At 51.4% G+C, this 22,283-nt stretch overlaps 1 protein-coding gene across 2 annotated transcripts in view; it reads right to left on the reverse strand.

Annotated features, from left to right (window-relative positions):
- Positions 1–1,759: 1,759 nt before the first annotated feature.
- SCARA3 (scavenger receptor class A member 3) overlaps positions 1,760–22,283 on the reverse strand; it is a 34,482-nt gene continuing 13,958 nt past the window's right edge. The window contains exons 2-6 of one of the 2 annotated variants that reach the window (XM_043891199.1): positions 20,198–20,296; positions 18,557–18,676; positions 13,852–13,950; positions 11,776–12,819; positions 1,760–3,502 (exon numbers count right to left, since the gene is read on the reverse strand). In XM_043891199.1, coding sequence (XP_043747134.1) covers positions 3,051–3,502; positions 11,776–12,819; positions 13,852–13,950; positions 18,557–18,676; positions 20,198–20,296 — 1,814 coding nt within the window. In that variant the 3' untranslated portion in view covers positions 1,760–3,050. The remainder of the gene's footprint in view (positions 3,503–11,775; positions 12,820–13,851; positions 13,951–18,556; positions 18,677–20,197; positions 20,297–22,283) is intronic. The other variant, XM_043891200.1, reaches the window with a different exon arrangement.

Consider the following 22,283-nt stretch of genomic DNA (forward strand, 5'->3'; position numbering starts at 1 on the left):
AGGGGCTTCCCAGGTGGCACAGTGGTAAAGGGTCTGCCTGCCAGTGCAGGAGATACAAGAGACGCAGGTTTGATCCCTGGGTTGGGAAGATCCCCTGGAGGAGGAAATGGCAACCCACTCCAGTATTCTTGCCTGGAAAATCCCACCGACAGAAGAGCCTGGCGGGCTGCAGTCCATAGGGTTGCAAAGAACTGGACATGAGTGAGTGACTGAACGTATGCAAATACTCCATCAAAATGCCGGATTTTCTAACATCCCTCATGATGATTTCACACACAGTATACATAGAGACCACAGATATATAGCTACATTACACATTGTAGTGAGGGTTAAATGAGTTAACATGTAAAGTGCTTAAAATGGTATTCTGCTGCATAGTAACTCTTCCATCGGCATTTGCTATTATTGCTACTGTTCAGGTTATTCTATTCCTCTGTTGCCAAACACAGATTTTGTGGCCAGTTTTGTTCACGGTAACGCTTGTTCTTGTACCTCTAATTTTTTTTTACAGAGTGAGCCCTCTCCCTCTGTAGCCAGACCCCTGAACCCACAGGGTAAGTGATCCGATTTTGCCCTCCTAAGGCTGGGAACTAGAAATTGTAGGGCTGGGCCCTTTGGTGGTGAGCAGTGACCCTGATACACTGGGCCTCATGCAAACAGAAAATGTGGATCAGCAGCAAAGGGAGAAGAGAGGAGAGGAGACTGGTGTGTTCTCCGGAAGTGAGGATGGGGGCTTGAGACGCTGGCAGTTCTCCACATCTAGCCACTGCAGGACCGAGCTCTGCATCAAGTTTCACAGGCTCGATTTTACCTGCTGCATCCTCCTGGTCATAAATTGCTGTTGTTTAGTCTCTAAGTCGTGTCTGACTTGGCAGCCCCATGGACTACAGCACGCCAGGCTCCTCTGTCTTCCACTGCCTCCCGCAGTTTGCTCAAATTCATGTGCATTGTCAGGCGTGCCCTCTGCCTGTTTCCTTGCTAGAGCTCGAGGGGACTCCTGTGACGGGGTGGCGGTGTGAACTGGCTCCGTGGGGGTGGCCGCAGGGATGGGCTCCAGGTGCCCGCTTCCACCCTCTGCTGCTGAACCAAGCTGATCCCCCCAAACCGCACAGCCAGGGACGTGTTGGTGGCAATCGTCCAGGACCCAGGAGTTTTTCTTCTGTATTTCTGTTTCTGTTCTGAGAGCACCTCAGTGTTTGATCCCTGCGGGCTAGAATCTCATTCCAGCCCCTGGCTCATCCCTTGGAAGTGATCCCAGATTGCACTTCCTGGATCAGGCCCGCTGACTCACAAGTACCCAGGTGTCCTTTGTTTCCTGTGGACGCCAGGCCCTCTGTGGCAGGTCTGGTCTGCTTTCCTCCTCCTTCTCTGCTTCATCTCCTCATCTTAGGAACAAGAGGAGGAGGAAGCAGGTAACTCTCGGGTGTCAGGTCTTCTTTTCCAATCTTGTTTTAGCACAAGCGCTGCAGGACTCTGCTGCGAGATTAGTAAATTCATGTGGCTTCCACTAGGTTCCTGCTCGCTGTGGGTAATCCCTCAGCCATCCTGGCCCCCTGGCCCCTTCAGGACCACTGGGAAGGCCCAGCAGGGCTCAGTGTTTCTGGAGTGAGGGGCTGAGGGTTCAGACCCGGACTCCACAGTGGGACTGAATATTTAAGGGACCTTTCACCCCCTTGTTCCCCTTCAAAGGCCAAGTAAGGTGAAGACTCTGAAGGCATCATGGCCCCCATCAGGCAGAAAGGACCAGAAGACACCTCCCTCCTGGAAACAGGTCTTTACTGAGTTGGTGATACTAGGTGGCATGATATCATATGTAGACAGGAGAACTACACGCAGTTGGAGTGGTGGGAGTGCAAGCCAGTTGCACGCCTGTTACACAAAGGTTGGGGGGTGGTCATCGATAAGGCTTCTGGATGGGGGAGAGGCCAGTCTCTGGGTGAGGTCGGGAGGGGGGACAGCTGCAAGCACCCAGCCTGGAGGAGGGGTCATTATCTGTTAGGACACAAAGGAAGGGCAGCTTCACTGGGAGCTCACCATGCTGGGGACGGCCCGGTGCTCCTTGCTGCCGGCTATGCAGGAGGACGGAGGGGGGTGAGGGGTGACGTCAGAGGGATGTGACCCCCTCCCCCTTGTCTGGGGTTGCTGTCCCTGCAGAGAGGCCTTGGGCCAGTCTGGGTCACAGTGGGGTGAGGTCAGGGGGGCGGAAGGAGAGCCAGTCAGGGGGCAGCCCTCCCCCGGTCACCACAAAGAGGTCACCCCAGGATTGCAGTGGGGCCTCCTCCTTTGACAGAAAATTCAAGGGCTAGGAGAGAGCCCTGGTGCAGATGGAATTCCCGCTTGGTTTCTTCCTGGGATGCTCCTGGAGGCAGACACAAGGATGAAGCCAGGAAATTTTCTGGAGGTGCGGGAAGAAAAGGCTGAGCTCCTGGGGATGGAGTCCTTAGGGCCCAGGTGGACCAGGTCCTGTGCAGGGCAGGGGTGGGCCCGGGACCCTGTTCCCATGGTTACGGGGGAGGGTCTTGTGGTTGCCAAGCCCACCCTGTCCCTAGAGTTTGAACCATAATTCCATCCCCCGCCCCGCACCCTTCACCCCACCACAAATGTTCTCCTGGGTCTTTTCAACCCCTGGGAGCCTCAGGGAACTGCCAGCCAGCTAGGATGGGGTGAAGATGCTAGAAAGACTGGCGTTGGCCACCCATTCAGAGCCGAAGTCCAGACTGTCTCCCCGAGGTAGCCACCTCCCTGGCAGGCTCGTCACGGGAGAGGGCGCTTCTCTTAACCTCTCCTCCCGCCCAGCCAGGGAAACCCAATCAGCTGCCCTGGCCAGCAGGGAGATGCACGTGTGTGTGTGTGTGTGTGTGTGTGTGTAAGGGGCTGCTTTCTATGGTTAAGTCACTACTGGGGAGCCCGGAGGTGCAGGGACAGGCCTGGGGGAACCCCCTTTGGGGTCAAAGGACCACACGTCTGTAGGTGTGGCTTTATAGGGGCCTCTCTCTGTCAAAGCCCACTCCCTGCCTTTTGTGTGGCAGTTTCTGGGACTGGACTTCTCCTCAGTAGCTGCTCTGGCTTCCTGGTGGGCCTGGGGGCCCGGGGAAGCCAGGGGGACCCGGGATCCCTGGTTCACCCTTTGGCCCCATGGGACCCCGCTGGCCTGGTGACCCTGTCTTCCCGGCGATCCCTGGTTTTCCCTGAGGCCCCTCTGGCCCTGGAGATCCTGGGGGGCCCTCTGGCCCTGGGGGCCCCACATCCCCTTTGGGGCCCGGTTGTCCTCTTGGGCCCCCAGTTCCGAAGCTGCCCTTTGACCCTTTGATGCCTGGGAAACCCCTTGGGCCAACTGGCCCCCTTTCCCCCGCAGGCCCAGGCTCCCCGGGCTGCCCCTGAGGACCCTGGGGTCCTGGGGGCCCCCAGCTGCCAGGGTCTCCTTTAGGTCCTTTGCCACCAGCAGGCCCTTTCACGCCCACATCTCCCTTGAGTCCTCTGGGTCCTGGAGGGCCGGGGGCACCTAGGGTCAGAGAGAAGAGGGCAGAAGTCAGTGTACGAGGACAGGTCTCCTGAGGCTGTCCCATGAAGTGGGCGCCAGGCACTCTGACACCCAAGGGTCTGAAGTCCCAGGTCTGCCAACTACTGGCTCTGGGGGTTCAGGCCGCTGACATGACCCCTGTAAGTCGGCTTGGCCAGCTGTGAAGGGGGGCTGAGAATCTTAAGTGAGGCTGGGAGCCCATCCCAAGCTCACATGCATAGGTGTTTGGCACAATGCCTGCACCAGGCGGGCACTCATATTTCTAACTTCAGGACTGGGCTCAAGTTCCATGTGGGCACTCAGGTGGGAGGCTGAGCAAGCTGGGCGGCTCCGGGCAAAGGCCATGGCCATCCAGGATCATCTGTTTTGCTCTGGAGACCAGCCTGGATGCTAATACTCATTATGGACTTCGACTGCTGTGGTCCTTACCTCCTGCCCCACCCCCATCCCAAGCCCAGGCTTCACCTTTGGGCACCTGGGACCAGGAGTGGAGTCAGGTGACATGGAGGAGAAAGCCAAGCAAGCGATGTGTGAAGTGAGGTGTGAGAAGTAGATGCCTCCCAGTGTGCGTAAGTGGGAATAACAACAAACCAGAGAAAGGGCAGCTCCTCCAGGAAGTCCTCCCTGACCATTCCAGCCTCTTCTCTGAACTCTTGGGGCTGCTACTTTCTGAATTTTTTATTTGACATGTAGGAAGAGAAGTCACAGTATAGTGAAAGCAAATCCTTGGCTTCTCTCTGGTAGACCCCGCTGAACTGTGGGGCCCCAAGAAGATAGTGAGGAACACGTTTCCCATCACTGACCCCTGGGCATGGCGCTTAGGCACACAGCAGGGAAAGCTCAGTATATGCTTGAAAAGGGGGAGGCACCAAACAGTTCTGGACCCCTAGCTCCCACCCAGCTCTGGCGTAGGGCCTGGGGGAGATGCCAGGATGAATCCCTTCTCTTTTAATTGATTTTTATTTGGAGTATAGTTGTTTTACAAAGTTGTGTTAGTTTCTGTTGTACAGCAAAGTGAATCAGCTATAGGGCTAGTGCTAAGTCGCTTCAGTCATGTCTGACTCTTTGCGACCCTATGGATTGTAACTCTCCAGGTTCCTCTGTCCAAGGGATTCTCCAGGCAAGAATACTGGAGTCGGTTGCCATTTCTGCCTGGGATCTCCCTGACCCAGGGATCAAACCCAGGTCTCCTGAATTGCAGGCAGATTCTTTACCATCTGAGCTACCAGGGAACATACACACATCTCCCTTCTTTTTTGGACTTCCTTCCTATTCAGGTCACCCACCACAGTGTATTGAGTAGAGTTCCCTGAGCTGTGCATTGGATTCTCATTAGTTATATATTTTATGCATAGTATCAATACTGTGTATGTGTCAATCCCAGTCTCCCAATTCCTCCCACCTCCCCCTATATGCCCTTCCTTAAACAGCCCAGCCTAGCGCGCAAAGCAGGGGTCAGATGACCTTAACTGCCTATCTGCCTGCTGGGTAGATCAGAGTCACCACCTCTCAGAGCTATACCCACCCACCCTCAGAACACAGGTTAGAGTGTGGCTGTCAATCTGGCCTAAGCAGGTAGGATGCCCCAGGACTAGAGGAGACAGCACCCTCTGGCCTGGTGAGGACATGAATTGCAGAGAATGGCTTTAGCCCCCTTGGGGTTAAGGCACAGCAAAGCCCTGGCTTTCAGTGGTCTGGGTACCAGCTCGTGGGGTGGGGGGTAGGGACAATGACCCTGGGGCTGGGAGGTGAATTCTCATGCCCACGCTCCGCTCTCCCTGAGAACTCAACTGTTACATCATCGCCTTTGCAAGAGAATCCTGGAGTTTTTGAGCTTGGTGGGGGCTAGTCCAACTCCTACATTTCACAGAGGAAGCAACCAGAGAAGTGACGTGCTAGCCCAGGGGTCCCCAAGCAGAAACCAGAAGCCCTTGAAGAGAAAGGATCTTCTCTGCAGGAGCTGGGAGCCCTTCCAGCGGGCTCGACCCAGTTCTGCAGCCCTGGGCCCCTCTCCCCGCTAATGCAGAGACTGCCTCCGTCTGTCCTGGCCTCCCCCCACACTTCCACCCCTGCTCATCTCTCTCTCGGAGGGTTTGTAAGTGGAGCAGAGAGTCACTGAACACCATCCTCCAATTACGATCTAAACTGGAAACCGGAGCCCAGACATACTCAGCCCCACTGGGGCCAATAAAAACCTGTTCTGGGCCACCTCCTGCCCATGCCCACCTCCCACACACGGCGGGGCTGTGGCCTGTGTGGGCTCAGCTCACATGGCCTGCCAGCAGTACCGGCTGGCATGCCGTCATCGGCTGGCTGGAGTGGGTGTGGGGCGGGCTGGCGGTGGTGGCAGCGACCAGGGAACAGCTTGACCTGCCCTTCTGTCTGCAACGATCGTCCGCAGCACAGCGGCCAGAGCAACAGGCACAACAAGGGCACAGGGAGACGGCCGGCAGGGACCTCCGCCCCCAGTCTGGCAGCGATGGCTGGGAACCAGCCTGTCCTCACTCCCAGCTCTGCCCTGGGCACCTGGGGCAGCCAGGGCGGGGGTGGGGGCTGGAACAGCACAGCCGTTCGGAGGTGGAGAGGCCCCTGCAGGCTGTTCACGTGGAAGGGAGTCTGAGGGCACGAAGCGACTCTGGGCAAAGCGCTGCCCATCCGTGCTCACATCACTTATCTCTCTGAGATCACACTTGACAGTCCCCCAGGGCACGGCGGCTCCACCAGCAGCCCTCCTTCCACCTCTGTCCCTCCTGCTCTAGGAACACGCTGCCCAGGGCTTGCCCCAGCTCCCTGGTCCCTCTCTCTCTCATCCTAGGATCTCTCCTGTGACTTCCACTCTTGTTCCCTGGGTGGATGGTTCCCAACCCCTGCCTGGACTCAGGAAATGCCTGTGAAGTCTTATCTGGACAAGGATGCTCACAGACCCACCAGGAGCCCCCCTGCCCCTCCCTGGGACACCCCCGCCCTCCTGCACCACCATTTCCAGCACACGCCCTCTGCTCCCTGGCCCCTGAGGGCGCAGCAGCCCGCAGAAGGATTTCTCAGGGTTTTTGTGCCAACAGCGGGGGAGAAAGAGCGGAGAACAAAGGCTTCTGTTTGCTCCTCCCCTCCAGCCTCCTCAGGCGCCTCTTTCTGGGGAAGCTCTTGGGTGTCTTTCCCCTGGTGGGAAAGCCCGCGGGCCCGTGCCAAGGGTGAAGGTTTGAGCAGAAGCCTGAGTCTCATTGTCCCCTCACCAGCGCCTCAGGACTGCAGCCCCCAGCGCCTGTGGAAGGAGGCCTGCCAGGAATGGGTCACCTCCCTCTCCACAGTCTCTCCACGCCTGCTGCTGCTGACCCGTATCTGAGAACCCATGGAGGGCTTCTAGGTGGTGGCCTGATGAGGACATCCGTCGGGGAGGCTCCACTGGGAGCAGGGCCTGTGTTACAGGCATTGGTCTCTTCCCACCACGTCTGGTGTCAGCGTGCCCACATTGGCCCCCACTCATCCTAACTTCTCCGAGATCTATTTTCTCGGGGAAGGGAAGGGCGAGGGACTTGAGTCTCTCCTATGTCCGTGGCATCATACATTGAGATCATCACCCCATTTTACAGATGAGAAACTGAGGTGCAGAGAGTGACAACTTGCAAGCCATCACTAACCAGGGAGGATGGAGACAGGAGGCAAACCCAGGCCCGAGAGGCTTGGGGCCTGTTCCCCAGACCCGCTCCCACAGCCAGGACCTCCCACTCTGCCGCTGCTGGAGGAGGGGGCCCAGTGAGCCAGGAAGGGGTCACCTTAAGGACTGTCTCCCTCGGGTGAGCCAAGCCTCCGCCTGTCCCTCCAGGGCCAGCCATGAGTCATGCGGTCAGAGAGGGAGAGCTGGCGGGGAGGAAATCAACAAGCAGAGTTCAGCAGTGAGCATGGCGGGGACGGATGCAGAAACGGGCTGACCAGGGGCTCTCAACAACATGGGCCCCTCACCCAGCCTGTAATAAGATCTGGGTGTCTCAGGGATGAAGGGCGGGCAGCAGCTAAGAGCTGCTCTGAGCAGCGGGGGCACATTTAGGACAAAAGAGAAAATGGGGGCAGCAGTGGCCGAGATGCAGAGATGGGAGAGGAACCGGGCATCCTGGAGACCGGAGGAGAGGCCCATAATTACTCAGGAAGCCCTGGGCTGTAATTAGGCCATCCCGGCACATTAGGGCAGAGCCACACTGACTGCATGTCTGAGACAAGTAGGTGGTCTGCTCGGGGTCTGCACTGGGAGTGGGGAGGGGCTGGGCGGCTGAGCAGATGCACCAAGGCGTCAGCGTACCAGCACTGCCCACCCACGGGTAGGGGGGTGCATTGGCGGGGGGGGGCACAGCCCATCCCCCAGTCCAAAACAGGTGGATGGAGACAGAAACAGAAGCGGGGGGCCTCTCGGGAGATTGGCCTGGTGCCATGGAAAGCACAGTTCTCATACTAACAAATTGGGTGACTGGGTACATCATTTGGTCCTCATTGGACTGAATTCTGTCTGCAGGCTCCCTTTTGTTCAATGAGAATATTAGCCTGGGTCGGGGACACTCAATCCTGGTTCTTGTTACCTGAGGAGCATTGAAAAAATGCCAGTGGATTTCCACGTCAGCTTATGATGGATTAATTTGTACCAACTAGACCTCCCACTGAGAACAATTAGAACCATTAGGCACCATGCCAAGACATCCTTCTGAAAGTTTTGGAGAGAGATCAAACGCCAGGCTCCCCAGGAAAGGGGAACTTGTTGAAGGAAGCCTGACTTTCTTTGCCCCTTTTCCTCTCAAGCCATTTGTTGACTAGTAAGTGGTTTGGGCAGAGAGGCTGAGAAGGGTTTCTAGCAGTTTCACTGGGGCTGGGGCTCAGGGCTGCCAAGGCCCAGGGCTGGGATTCAGGAGGAAAGGAAACTGTGTGGGCATCTGTGGTAAGGACCAAGGGATGGAAACACTGAGCGGAGAATTAGGCTTCATCTCTTTAGTCCTCTGGGGCAGGGGAGATGAAAACTAGAGGCCAAGGCCCATAGGTGGGAAGCCTCAAGGATGCTGCCCGGGAAGTAAGAATGTGCCAGAAATCGGCCAGGCATTAAGGTAAGCTCCTGTGCAGGCACCAGCAGAAGATGGCATCGTTCTCCTTTTCACTGACTGCCCTTGTTGCTCCATAACAAGTAAACCTGCTAATCCTCCAAGCAGGCATTTCCCTCCCTACCCAGGGGGCCCAGTGGTAAAGAATCTGCCTGCCAATGAAGAGACAAGGGTTTGATCCCCAGTTTGGGAAGATCCTCTGGAGGAGGAAATGGAGGAAATGTAGAATGAGAGGAAACATTCTATGAGAGGTACCAAGGGCTTTCTGGTTGGCAAATGGAGACTCAGACTTCATCACAGAGCTGGAAGAGATCTCAGAGAACAACTGGTCTTATCCACTGATTTACATACGAAACAAAACAAAACAAAAGACCCCCAAAAACCAGAGGCCCGGAAAGATTAAGTGATTCTGCCTAAAGACCCAGAGCAAATTAGAATCCAGGCTCCTTTCCTGCACAGTTTATGAGCCCCAGCCCTTCAGTCAGCACTTGGCCATGAATGTCCCTCCTCCTTCATTCTAGATAGCAGCTTGGCTCCAGACAGAGGGAGACCTCATTGCCAGCCCAGCGTGAGAGCCTGTCAGCCCCTGTCTATAGGTGAACGAGTGAATAAATGGTACTTCCTGTAGGAAGTGATGCACGTTTTGTCCCTGAAATCTTCTTTCAGATGTGAGAGGCTTTATATATGGTGATTTAACAACCAAGAAGAATGTTGGCCAAAAGATAGCATTTAAACAAATATACAGAGGTTGAACTGAGAGTCAAATGCGGCTCGAAGTGATGTCCCACCTTGGTCTCCAGTTAAGATGAAGTCCTTTGATGAGAACTCTGCCATCATTAGGACAGGTGCAAATATAAATTTTCATGACTATTGTTGGGTTATACTTGGAATGAGGGCCTCAGATGGTTCATTTCTGACACTTTGGGTACCATTTCCTTCTTTTCCAGTCTGTCCCACACATGACGCATAAGCAGGACCTCAGTGGAAGTGCATTTTTTGGTATCTGTGAGCTCACACTCTCAGTGTCACCTGGCTGGTCACCAGACATTTGCACCTCAGAGCCATGGCAAGGGGTCAGGATCTTAATCACAGTGTGACCTTGAACTATCCCTTCACTTTTCCTAGTCTCAGGTCACCTTTCTGTAAAATAAAGACACGACACCTGCAACACGTCTTGTCCACAAAGGTTGTGAAGCTAGTGGGGAAGGGTGGAGGGGAGGGCTGGTTAGGGAGTTTGGGATGGACATGTACACATTGCTATATTTAAAATGAATAACCGACAAAGACCTATTGTATAACAGGGAACACTGCTCAACATCCTGTAATAACCTTAACTGGAAAATAATTTAAAAAGGAATATATACAAGTATGTGTATGACTGAATCACTGTGCTATAAACCTGAAACTAACACAACATTGTCAACTCTACTCCAATTTAAAATAAAAGTTCAAAAGAAAAGAGATTGTGAGGCCAAACGAGTAGGCTTTGTCATGAGGAAAGCTTTACATTTCAGTTGTTCTTAGATTGAATGCAACCTAAGAAAACACGATTACTAGAGGATGAATCATGAGAACTATCTGCTAACGCCTTCATTGGAACACTGCATCCTAGAGGTCACATAGATACATATTTTACATGAAACACTGGGAGACTGTCTCAGTTACTAAGGAAATACTCAGTACCTGGCTTCCTTGCAAAAATATGACACCGGGCAAACAAGATCTTACCTCGCCCCCAGCCCCTGCAACACCACTAATCTAGAGTAAAGAAAATATTAGCAAAAATGCTCACTGATATAAAATTAAAGGCAACACAGATTTGAAACTAAATGGTTCAAGAGAACCAGAGATCAGAGAGCTTGACTCCAGTCCGAGCTCCATGGAGACAACAGTGCTGTCTGGGATAGTGGGTACTTCCCTCCTGTCTCCTAGAGCTCCCTGAATGATCCCTGCCTCCTTGCCAAATGTGACCAGGCTTCCCAGGTGGCTCAGTGGTGAAGAGTCCACCTGCCAATGGAGATGCAGGTTCTATCCCTGGTCCAGGAAGATCCCCTTGAGAAGGAAATGGCAACCCACTCCAATATTCTTGCCTGGAGAGAAGCCTGGCGGGCTACAATCCACGGAGTCGCAAAGAGTCAGACACGACTTATCGACTGAACAACAACAAAGGAGATAGGCATGGGTGCCAAGGTGATGAGGGATGCACTTGTGATAGTTCCTCTTAGGTGGCAAGCTACCTGGGCCATGGGATACCCAGATATTTAGCCAAACATTATTCTGGGTGTGTGCACAGGGTGTTTGTGGATGAAATTAACATTTAAATCAGTACCAAGTAAGGCGAATTGTCCTCCCCAATGTGGGTGGGCCTCACTGAATCAGTTGAAGCCTGAACAGACCCAAAGGCCGACCCTCCCCTGAGTAACAGAGCATTTCCTGCCCGACAAACCTCCAGTGGACACACTCTCTCTCCCTGGTTCTACAGCAGCTTTCAGCCTTTGAACTTGAACTAGGACATCAGCTGTGCAGGTTTTGTGTTTGCCAGTCTCCACAATCTCATGAGCCAATTCCTTTTAGTCTCTCTCTCTCTTTCATATTTCTCTGCAGAACTCTGCCTAAATGCAAGGGTGAGATGGGAGGAGCAGAGGGCATCAGAGTGACGGGCCTCTGAGGGGGCAGATGGTGGAGAGCACCAGGGAGGGGGAGGGAAGGGGAAAACAAGAGAAGACAGAGTTTCCAAAGGATGAGCTCTGCCTATATCTCTCTGTGGACTCATACACAGATCCACGTGTAAAAATCCAAATCTGTATGTCAGGCAGGTGAGGAGCCTTGTGTGTGTGCTCAATCGCTCAATTGTGTCCTACTCTTTGGGACCCCATGGACTGTAACCCGCCAGGCTCCTCTGTCCAAGGAATTTTCCAGGCAAGAATACTGGAGCAGGTTGCCATTTCCTTCTCCAGGGGATCTTCCCAGACCAGGGATGTAACCCACGTCTCCTGAATTGGCAGGAGGATTCTTCACCACTGCCATACACTCTTCCAAAAGGATGTGAAAGCTGCCAGTCTCCCCAGGCATTTGCTGCAGGGTTGTATCAGCCCACCAGGATACTGGGCCCCAAACTAGGTCCTTCTGTGTTCCCCTCTGGGAGCTCCCTGGCAGCCCCGCCCACCCGCCTCTCACCTCGTAGGATGGTGACGTTCCGCAGGATCTCCCCGTGCCGTGTGTCCACGGCCCTCATCTCCTCCACGATCATGGACAGGTTGCGGACGTTGAGGTCCAGGCGGGCGCTGAGCAGGCCGAAGCGCTCCCGGAGCAGGTCGGTGGCGGCCAGCATGAGGGAGACGGTCTTGTTCAGGTAGTAGAGCTCCTCGGCCTGGGTGTGGAAGCCCAGGGTGCAGGAGAGCCGGACGTCGTCCAGGTACTTGAGCATGCTATACACGTGGCTGTCGGTGGCGTTGATGTTGGTGAAGATGGTGCCGATCTCGATCTCGTGCGAGGCCATGCGTCCCTCCAGCGTCTCGAACCTCTCCACCGTGCGGTTCTGGGCATAGCGCGTGTGGTACTGCAGGTCGTGCATGTTCTCCTCGTGGTCATCCAGGAAGGACGAGATGTTATCCAGCTGCAGCTGCAAGCCCATGACCTGCAGCACCAGATCATGCAGGCTCTCGGAATTCTGGCTGATGCGCTGCGACGAGGCCCCCAGGGTGGCCTGGAGGCTCCTCACCGCGTCTCCGGTCTTGGCCGAGGTGGTGCGCAGGCTGCCGAAGAGCCGCGTGTAGTTCTGCCAGTCGGTGACCATCTTCTGGAGGGTCAGGGTCTCCTCTTCCGTCTTCCGCCGGATCCCATGGATCCACTCGGAGGTCTGCCCCACGGTGAAGTTGATCTGGTGTACCGCCGCCTTGACGTCGTAGCACTCCTGGGTGAGATCCTTCAGAGACAGGTCCAGGCCAGCAGTGGTGGCCTGCCAGCCTCTCACCTGGGCCAAGAAGAGCCCCAGAGACTGGTTGATCTGGTGGACGGAGAAGGAACAACTGCCCATCTCCTGGGAGATTTGACCGCTGGTGGTGGAGAGCAGGTCGTGGGTCTGGGAGGTCTGGTGTAGCTGGACCTCCTGAGCTAGAAGCATCTTCTGAATTCCCTCCAGCTCCGCCTGCAGTTTTCTGATCTCTTGCCCCAGCAGCCCAGCCTCGTGGCAGAAAGAGCAGTTGTTCGGGGCTTTCAGATCTTCAGGAGAAAGGGGCAATATTTTGAGTTGCTGAAGGCTCACAGGGCAAAGGTTGCTTCTTTCAATTTAATATTTCAGAGCATCATGTGGCTGTCCTGTCCCTCTTTCTTCCCTAAGACCTGCTATGACATCCTTTTTGGAAAAACCTTGCTAGCCTCTGTGCCATCTTATTTCTACCCCAAGTCTTTGTTCTGACGGGACATCTAGGCTTTAGGACACTTTCTCCATCTCCTCACCAAAGTCTCAAAAAAATATATCTTTGTAACTTTTCTGAGGTTGCCAAGAATCTCCCATTTTATTTTTAAAACTTCTCCCCATATTTTAATATTTGGTTAAAAAAATTCCTTTTTTAGTATTTGTTTTTATTTGAACCTCTCATAAGCTAGTGAAGAAAAGGGTGCAGGAACGTTTTTCCCCTGAGACTTCTGAGAAATGCAGCTCAGAGAAGTGACTTGCCAAATATGACTCAGCTAATTAGTTGTAGAATAAAACTTTCTCTTTTCACCTAGCAGCCTCCCTCTAAACCCTTCCATTATGGCTCTTTCTGTCTCATTTTCAGAACAAGATTGCCTTGTCAAAGCAAGAGATAGACTGTAAACAGTGCAAACTTTAAGGCAGTGATGAAGAAAGGGCCAACTTGTCAAAAGTGTTTCAAGTCGTAAAAATATTGGGCTGGCCAAAAAGTTCGCTCGTGTCAATGAACTTTTTGGCCACCCCAATAACTTCGGATACATGAGGGCAAGTGGCCTGTCTTCAGCTTTCTTCTCTACCTGGAGGCTCTGGGCAGATTTGTGCCACATACAGAACTCTCAGCCCCACTCCTGGGCATATTCCAGGGTAGCAGCCCTCGTTGGGTTGGTTCTCCATTTGGACAGGGAGGCAGGGACCATGACTATCCTTCCCTTGTGCCTAGAAGCTTGGTGAAGGCTGCCCTTTCCAGGGCACCATGGCCTGGGGGATCCCTGGTCCCACTCCAAGTAATACTGGCCTTCATTCCTGCTCATTAGCACATCTAAACCCTGGACACTTACCCAGCCCTTGGAGATTTTTCTGCATAGACATGAGTTTCTTGTCATACATGGCCTGGGCCAGGGAGAGGTCTTCTGAGAGAGAGTCCACTTTCCTGAAGACTTCAGGGGAAACAGGGATGAGAAAAGGGGCTTAGCTCAGAGAAACACCAGTCGTTTGTTGAGAAGGCGTTTTTATCTGCCCCTCATCAGCCAAAACCATCTACTCTTCTTCTAAGGGGCTTCCCAATGGCTGTAAGGGAAGATGTTTCAATGGCCAGAGTCTATCACACTTCTCTCAAAAACGTATCTGTGTATCTATATATCTATATCCAGAAGTCCCCTCCATAAGAACCTTCAGGTTTCAAACTGTCAAAGATGCGAACGTGCATTTGCGTGTCCAATCACGTAAGCTAGTTCACGTGTCTGGCGCACACTGTCACACTCGTGCATCTTCTATCAGTGGGCGTGCTTTTGTGTAACTTACTGAAGAGTGCTGTATAGAGTACAGCAGTATAATAGCTTTATTTCAAACCCAGGATGTCTGGAAGCAAGAGGGTAGATAGAATTGAATCCAGCAAGGAGCAAGAGAGCCTGTGCCGTCAGCGCCAGGCGTGAGTGAAATCACAGCTTGCCTTCTGTCTCCTCGTGTTGATGACCCTCTATCTCTACCATCTCCCACCTCCTCTCCCTCCTCCAGTCACTAACTCTTCTTGCCCGTTCACTCGATGCCAGCCCTTGTATGCCAGCTTTTGTGCGGGATGACTGTACTTTTCAAGTTACTGTAGTGTGAGTTTAAAAATGTTGTATTTATTTTTTGTGTTTGCTTGTTTTTTATGTATTATTTTTGTGAAAAGTATGATAAACCTATGACAATACTATACTATATAGCCGATTGTGTTAGTTGGGTACTTAGGCCAACTTTGTTGGACTTACAAACAAACCAGACTTATGAACGTGCTCTTGAAATGGAATTCATTTGTATGTAGGGGACTTAGTGTATATCTATAGACATAGATATATATAGTCTCTTTACACATCTCCCTTAAGTGTATATGTACATATGGGGGTATATATGTATGCATTAGAATATATAATACATAAATCATGCATATACATATATAATTTCCATCCACTCAGATTTTAGAACTATAACCTGACCATAGGCTAGAATAGGGACAAATAAGAAAGAAATATAAAAAGAAAATAAAAATTATTCCTAATCCTACCACCGAAATACAGCTGCCATCAACATTGTTGTATATCTCTTAAACCTTATTTGTCTCAGTCATTTAATAGCTACATTGCTGTTGTTGTTTATTTGCTAAGTTGTTTCTGACTCTTTGTAACCCCATGGACTGCAGCATGCCAGGCTTCTCTGTCCATGGGATTTCCCAGGCAGGAATGGGAGTGGGTTCCCGTTTCCTTCCCTAGGGAATCTTCCTGACCTAGGGATCGAGCATGTGTCTCCTGTGTTGGCAGGCTGGTCTTCTACCACTGAGCCACCAGGCAAGCCCCTATAGCTACACAGATACACGGTTTTTTAGAAGACAACAGTACAAAATTGGGATGTTCTGCACATCTCTTTTTTTTTTTTGCTTTATTGGTATCATGTCATGGACATTTTCTTATTGAGCCTTAAGTCAATTTAAAATCATTACTTTAATGTCTGTTTCATACTCTATATAAACAATTCAGCAATTATATAAAAATTCCCTACTGTTGGGAACACTGCAATGGCAGAGTTTGGTTTCGACCAAGTCAATACATGGTCTGAATTTACTTCCTAGCCCTTGACAAAGAAAGGTTGCCAACTGTACTCTAGATTATAAACCCAATGAACAAGGCCAGCACCATCCTAAGGAGTGGGGACAACCAGGCTGGAGGTGAAAATAAAAAGGAAAGTCTAAAGTTCTCCTTTGATCTCCCAGACACACTGCTTCCCAGACACACCCCAGTTCTTATAATCCTCAGCCCATTCACCCTGGATCTTGGAGGAAATCATTTCACCTCCCACTCTGCCCTCTCATATGTGGAGTGGAGCCAGCCTCCCATTTCGGGGCCTTGTTCAGAGGACTCATGACCATCATGTATGGGAGAGTGCCTGACATCCAGGGGGCATCCAGTGGGCACTCAGTAACTGTCCGTCCCTTCTGAAGGGCTCTGGTGCCTATACAGGCTCTTCTCCATGTGCTATTGGAGTTGTCTTAGTGGTCCCACGGGTGCTGGGAGCCGAGGCTCTCTGAGGGCTGACCAGGAACTGCTAAGGGTCCAGTGGCCAGGTGGCTGCCTCTAAATGGCAGGGCTATGGCTCCTCACCCTTCTCTGACCAGGGATCTCAGCCACTTTCTGGGTGTCCAGACTCTGTGAAGTGATTTAGCAGGGAGAGAGGTAGAGCTGAGTGGGGGTGAGGGGCTTGGGAAGTTCTCTTCTTTAAAAGAAATTTATTTTTTAAATATTTATTTATTTATTTGGCTGTGCCGAGTCTTTGTTGCAGCATGCAAGATCTTTAGTTGTGGCTCTCTAACTCTTAGCTAAAACAATGTGGGATCTATTTCCCTGACCAGGGATTGAACCCAGGCCCCCTGCATTGGGATGGCAAAGTCTTAGCTAGTGGACCACTAGGTAAATCCCATAAGCATGTTAATATGTTATTTATTATTTATCAATAACATCTTATGATACAATTAATAAGTTACTATCAATAAGTTATAGTTAATAATATAACAAGCTAATAATTAAAATGATAGTTAATATATAATATTAAGTTAACAATTATGTTATAATTAATAAATAATAATAAGATATTAAATCTTATTATGCAGTTATAATAATTTAATATAAACTAACAGGGAGAGGGAACTTTTAAATTGTTAATAACTATTATAATTATTTTAATAACTACTATTACTATATAACTATTATAATAGTTATTGTAATAATATTTTAATGATTAATTAGTGGTTCCCAACATTCCCACTTCATTGGGATGGCCTGGGAGCTTTCCTCTATGATTAAAGCCTGGGTCTTACCCAGAGACTATGATTTCATTCACATGGTGAGGAGGGCTCCAGCACATGCATTTTTAAATGCTCTCAAAAGAATTCTAACCTGCAGACAAGACTGAGAACCACTCCTTCTGAGGGTGAAATGCAATGGACTCATCTCAGTGTTCTCAATACCTGACACGTAGGAGGTGCTGGCTTGTGCTGAATTTCATTAACACCTTCAGGATTATTGGAAGATGATTCCAACAAGGATTTGTTCGTTCAAATCATTAACGTGCTGGCCTCTTGCCTTCAAGCTGGGAAAGCCAGTTACTGCATATCTCTAAGAGGGGTCAGGACGAAGCACCCCACCCCAGGGGTCATACAAGCGCAGGGTCGGCACCCACAGGGACCATCCTCCGTATCTTCCTTGCCTCACCCAAGGCCCAGCCCGGCTGTCTCGTGTCTAGTCCGCTGGAGCAAGCAAACCTACTGGCTTCCCTTTGTACAGAAGAGTTTTAAAGAATGAGGCTAGGAATGGAATGGGATTGCAGTAAGAAGCTTTCAAATTTGTTTTTACTTTTAAACATAAATGGTTAGCATCCAGAAGGCAGTTGTTGTTGTTTACTTGCCAAGTCGTGTCTGACTCTTTGCGACCTCACGGATTGCAGCCTGCCAGGCTTCTGGGTCTATGGGATTTCCCAGGCAAGAATACTGAAGTAGGTTGCCATTTCCTCCTCCTCCAGGGGATCTTCCTGACCCGGGGATCGAACTGTCAACTCCTGCATTGGCAGGTGGGTTCTTTACTGCTGAGCTACCAGGGAAGCCCGCAGAAGGCAGAGGTTACTTGAATCTGGCAGCATGCAGACTGTCACGCAAACTGTTGAGTATATGAGAACCACCAAGCTTCAGATCCCCGGGCCCCACTGGCAGGACTCTGATTCACTAGGTCTGGGTGAGACCTAGGAATTTGTGTTTTAACAGATCCTGGGGGTGACCTTGATGCAGATAAGCATCCAACCTCACTTTGAGAAACATATGGACCACGGAAAGGGCTTAGAAGTCATCTGATCCGGTGACCTTAAGCCTGGAAGTACACCAGAATCATCTGAAGAGCTTAAATACTGAATTAATTCCATTATCCAGGGTGGGGCCCGGCATCATATTTTTTACAGCTCCCAGACGATTCTAACATGGAGCTGAAACTGAGAACTGCTGTCTAGTCCTATCCTGTCATTTGTGTGTGTGTGTGTGTGTGTTCGTTGCTTAGCTGTATCTGACTCTTTGTGACCTCATGGACTATAGTTCATCAGGCTCCTCTGTCCCTGGGATTTCCCAGGCAAGAATACTGGAGTGGGTTGCCATTGCCTTCTCCAGAGGATCTTCCTGACCCAGGGATCGAAACTACATCTCTTGCATCTCCTGCATTAGCAGGAGAATGCTTAAACAAATGAGCCACTTGGGAAGCCCATCTTGTCATCTACCAGGAGGAAAACAGAGGTCCTGAGAGGGACCAAAGCCACACAGCTCATTATTGGCCAGAAATTAGGAGCCAGTCTTCACAGCTTGGAGCAGGCATTCAGAGCCCCTAGCCAGGAAGATGCTGTGGTGGGTCCTGAGCTGCAGTGATCTGTGCTTGTCTTTGGGGTTCTGGTGCCCGACAGACCCCTGATGAGAAATTCCCCAACAGCCCAGGGTAGAGAGCCCTGGACTAGCCAATCCTGCTGGCAGCCTGCACTCACCCAGAGAGGCCAGCACGGCCACGGCCACCAGGAGCAGGGCCAGGAAGAGGTAAAGAATCCTCACGGACGTGTGCAAAGACAGGTTCTTCTGGCAGCGGCTGCAGCGGGGTCCCGGCCGGCCTGTGGGGGGTGGGGAGGGATGGCGACAAAAAAAGCCCAGTGGTGGAGGCTGCGGCTAAAAGGGTCAGTTCTCCTGTTCTGGCCTGTCTCGGCACATTTTGAACCAACCTCAGAAAGGGGGCTCTCGCTGGTCTCCATCTCCACCCACATCACTGCCTTTTCTGGAGGTCCTGGAGCTTTCAGGAATGGGCATGCGTGCTAAGTCACTTCAGTTGTGTCTGACTCTGAGCGACCCCAAGGGCTGTAGCCCACCAGGCTCCTCTGTCCATTGGAGTCTCCAGGCAAGATTACTGGAGTGGGTTGCTGTGCCCTCCCACGGGATCTTCCCGACCTAGGGATTAAACCTGCGTTTCTTATGTCTCCTGCATTGGTAGGTGGGTTCTTTACCACTAGCACCACCTGGGAAGCCCACAGCTTTTAGGAATAGGTGAGACCAGAGTCAGGGCCTTGGAAGAACACTGGTATCACGTTATCCTTTGTCTCCGTGGCGTCGTCATTCAGCCCACATGGTAGGGAGTCGCCCCTGTCCAAGGCATCAGCCTTAGTCGTGATCCGTACTACGGGGCAGCCAGCCTTGTCTCACCAGTGGGTGACCACCTCCTCCCAGTTTGCCTAGGATGTTCCTGGATTTTAGCACTGAAAGTCTCTTGTTAAGGGAACTCCTCGGAATCGGGCAAACCAGGATGCCTCGCCAAGACTGTCTCAGTTTTAAAAACTCTAAGTCACACCTCCTGGGAAACCCCTCAGTCCCAGGCCAACCAGAAGGTCGGTCACTAGTCCCCAAACTGTGGAGGTCACTTGAAGTTCCCCTGGAATCCAAACGGATGGTTCCTGTGGGTCAGCTGGTCCCTCGTACAGAAGCAGGAGGGAAGCCAGTGTTCCTGGAGACCCTGGGAGGTGGTCACTGCCCAGCGAGAAAGCTGTGATGTTCCCGGTGGTGCAATTTCTAAGATGGATCCAACTTCAGCTGCGCATTATGAGTAACAAGAATGTTTAAAAACCCTGATGCCCATCCATGCTCCAGACCACGAGATCAGAATTTCTGAGGGTCGGTCTCAGACATCCTGGGTGATGACAATGCACAGCCAAGGCTGATAATCTAGACTGAAACCCGCCAAGAAGCCCTACGCCAAATAACAGTTCACAAGGCCTTGGTTTCTCATGCCAAGCTGGGTCCCGTGGACTTGAGAAGGAATGGCCACTTGAGTGGCATGATGAAGGGGACAGTTCTGGGCCAACTGGAAGGTGGGCCCTGGGGGAGATGGCAGAGGTACCCGGTAGGTCTCAGGAGTAGCCCTGGAGACAGATGTCACATGTGACAAACTTTGACTTCGTCTGTACTGCATAACCCAGGCCTGTGCAACTCTGCTCTTTAAGTCTCCAGGGAGCGGTGGGGAATGAACAGCCCGGACAGTGAAGCCATGTGGATTGGCAAGTCTCTCCCCAGCCTGGGGCTGAGGGCAGGGGCGGGGTGGTTCTCAGCCCAGAGAGGGGATCAGAGGGGTGCTCCGGAGCCCTTACCCTCCTGTGTGCACGGGAAGGACGGCATGTCCTCGTCGTCAGCAGCCAGCTCCTCTTCTGTGACACACAGTGCATCTCCGTCACCAGCGGCTGACCTCACTGTGACGAAGCCAGCACCGTCAGACCCCAGGCAGGGGTGTGCCGCACCCACCCCTCTCCAGATGCCCCGCTCATTTATAGTCTCCCTCCCCTGTGCTCACCCTCACCTCTGGGTCCAAGTCAGCCCACCTGAGCTCCAGGTGACCTGATGGTAATCAGAGCAAAGGGGGATGGAGGGCAGGATCGAATGGCTAAGGGACCAGGACATCCCAACATCTGGGAGAGGAGAGTTCATGATCTCTGGCAGACTTATAAAAATACACAGGCCAGCCTAGCTGCCCACTCTATCTACACCTTGCTCAGATCCCTGGCATGAAATAAGAAGAAATGTTGGTGTTCAGTCGCTAAGTCGTGTCTGAATCTTTGCGACCGCATGGACTGCAGCCCCCCAGGCTCCTCTGTCCATGGGATTTCCCAGGCAAGAATACTGGAGTGGTTTGCCATTTCCTTCTCCAGGGGATCTTCCCAACGCAGGGATGGAACCCACATCTCCTGCATTGGCAGGTGGATTCTTTACCACTGAGCCACCAGGGAAGCCCAAGAAGAAATACAGCTTGCTTGATGTGGCTCAGCACATATCCATCCCTGGCACGTGGTACCCAAAGCAGGATTCTGCTTCTGCAGGGACAAGGATGAATCTGGCTCCAGTACAGCCCCCATCAAGACTCTGCGTCCAGCCCAGGTGGGGTGGGGTGGGAGAGGCACTGCAGAGAGGAGGAGGGGGTGCTGTGAGGATACAAGATGGGCACAGCCTCTGCCTCACACGCTGCCTCATGCAGGACCTGCCAGGGTGGACGGGACTGAGGCAGGAACAGGTCTCATGTCGGAAGGCTGATCTAGTGCTTGTTCCCTGGGAACTCATGCTCCCTAAATAAAACCCAAATGATGCATTCCTCCATTCAGAAGGTTATTCCCCTTCCCCTAGACATTACATACCCCTTCCTCCTTACAAGATCTGGTCTTTTTATGAATGACTAGAAGAAAGATGCCCAAAATAGGGAGAATAAACACAAACATCCCAGTGAATGTTTGAGAAATGAGGTGGTCTGCATGGAGCTGACCAGGGCTTTTGTGCTGGGATGTGGGGGTGCAAGCTGATGATGACAACTAAACTGCTTGGGAGATATCTGGTGGGGGCATTTTATAAACCATGCCTGAACATCCAGAGGCAATAGAAGAAAAGATGAATACTTGTGACTACACTAAAGTAAAACAGTAAAACAACACTTCTGCATGGCCAAAAAAGCAAATGACAAACAAGGAGAAAATATTCACAACATACATCACAGATGAAGAATTAATATACCAAATTTATAATGAGCTTTTAAAAATAAAGGAGACAAAATCCTATAGAAAAAGGAACAAAAGACCAGAACAATTATGAAAAGAGATATAAAAGTGGAACCCAAGTGAATAAAAAGGTGTTTAACTTTACTTATAAGATAAAAGCAGTTTAAAACTATACTGTGATAACATTTCTCACCCATCTGATTGACAAAAATGCAGAGGCTTGGCAATACACTCTATTGGCCTAGGTGGTGGAGAGTTGGGGTCTGAAAGCAAAAATGGCCCAAGGCTTGTAGAGGGGGTTTAATATATGCATTTACCCTTTGACCCTGCAATCACACTTTTATGAATTTGTCTAGGATAAATACCTTCGACAATCTGAAAATATGTGTGGCAAGGTTATTCATTACAGGATTATTTGTAATGTCAAAGACTGGGAACTATCTAAGCACGCAACTACAGGAGATTGACTAACATCCAATGGTATACATACCCACAGTGGGGCTCAGCGCAGCTAAACAAATGAATAAGGGCAGCTCTATTAACTGATATGGAGTCGCCTCCAGGAGGTATTACAAGAAAACAACCAAGTGCAAAGTAGCGCATATGGTGTGCCACCCTTCTTATAAGAAAGAAGGGAAAATAAGGCATCCATATATATGCTTATCACTAAAAGAAGAAACACAGGAAGAGTCAATGA

The sequence above is a fragment of the Cervus elaphus genome, chromosome 29 (genome assembly GCF_910594005.1).
Source record: "Cervus elaphus chromosome 29, mCerEla1.1, whole genome shotgun sequence".
Lineage (NCBI taxonomy): Eukaryota > Metazoa > Chordata > Mammalia > Artiodactyla > Cervidae > Cervus > Cervus elaphus.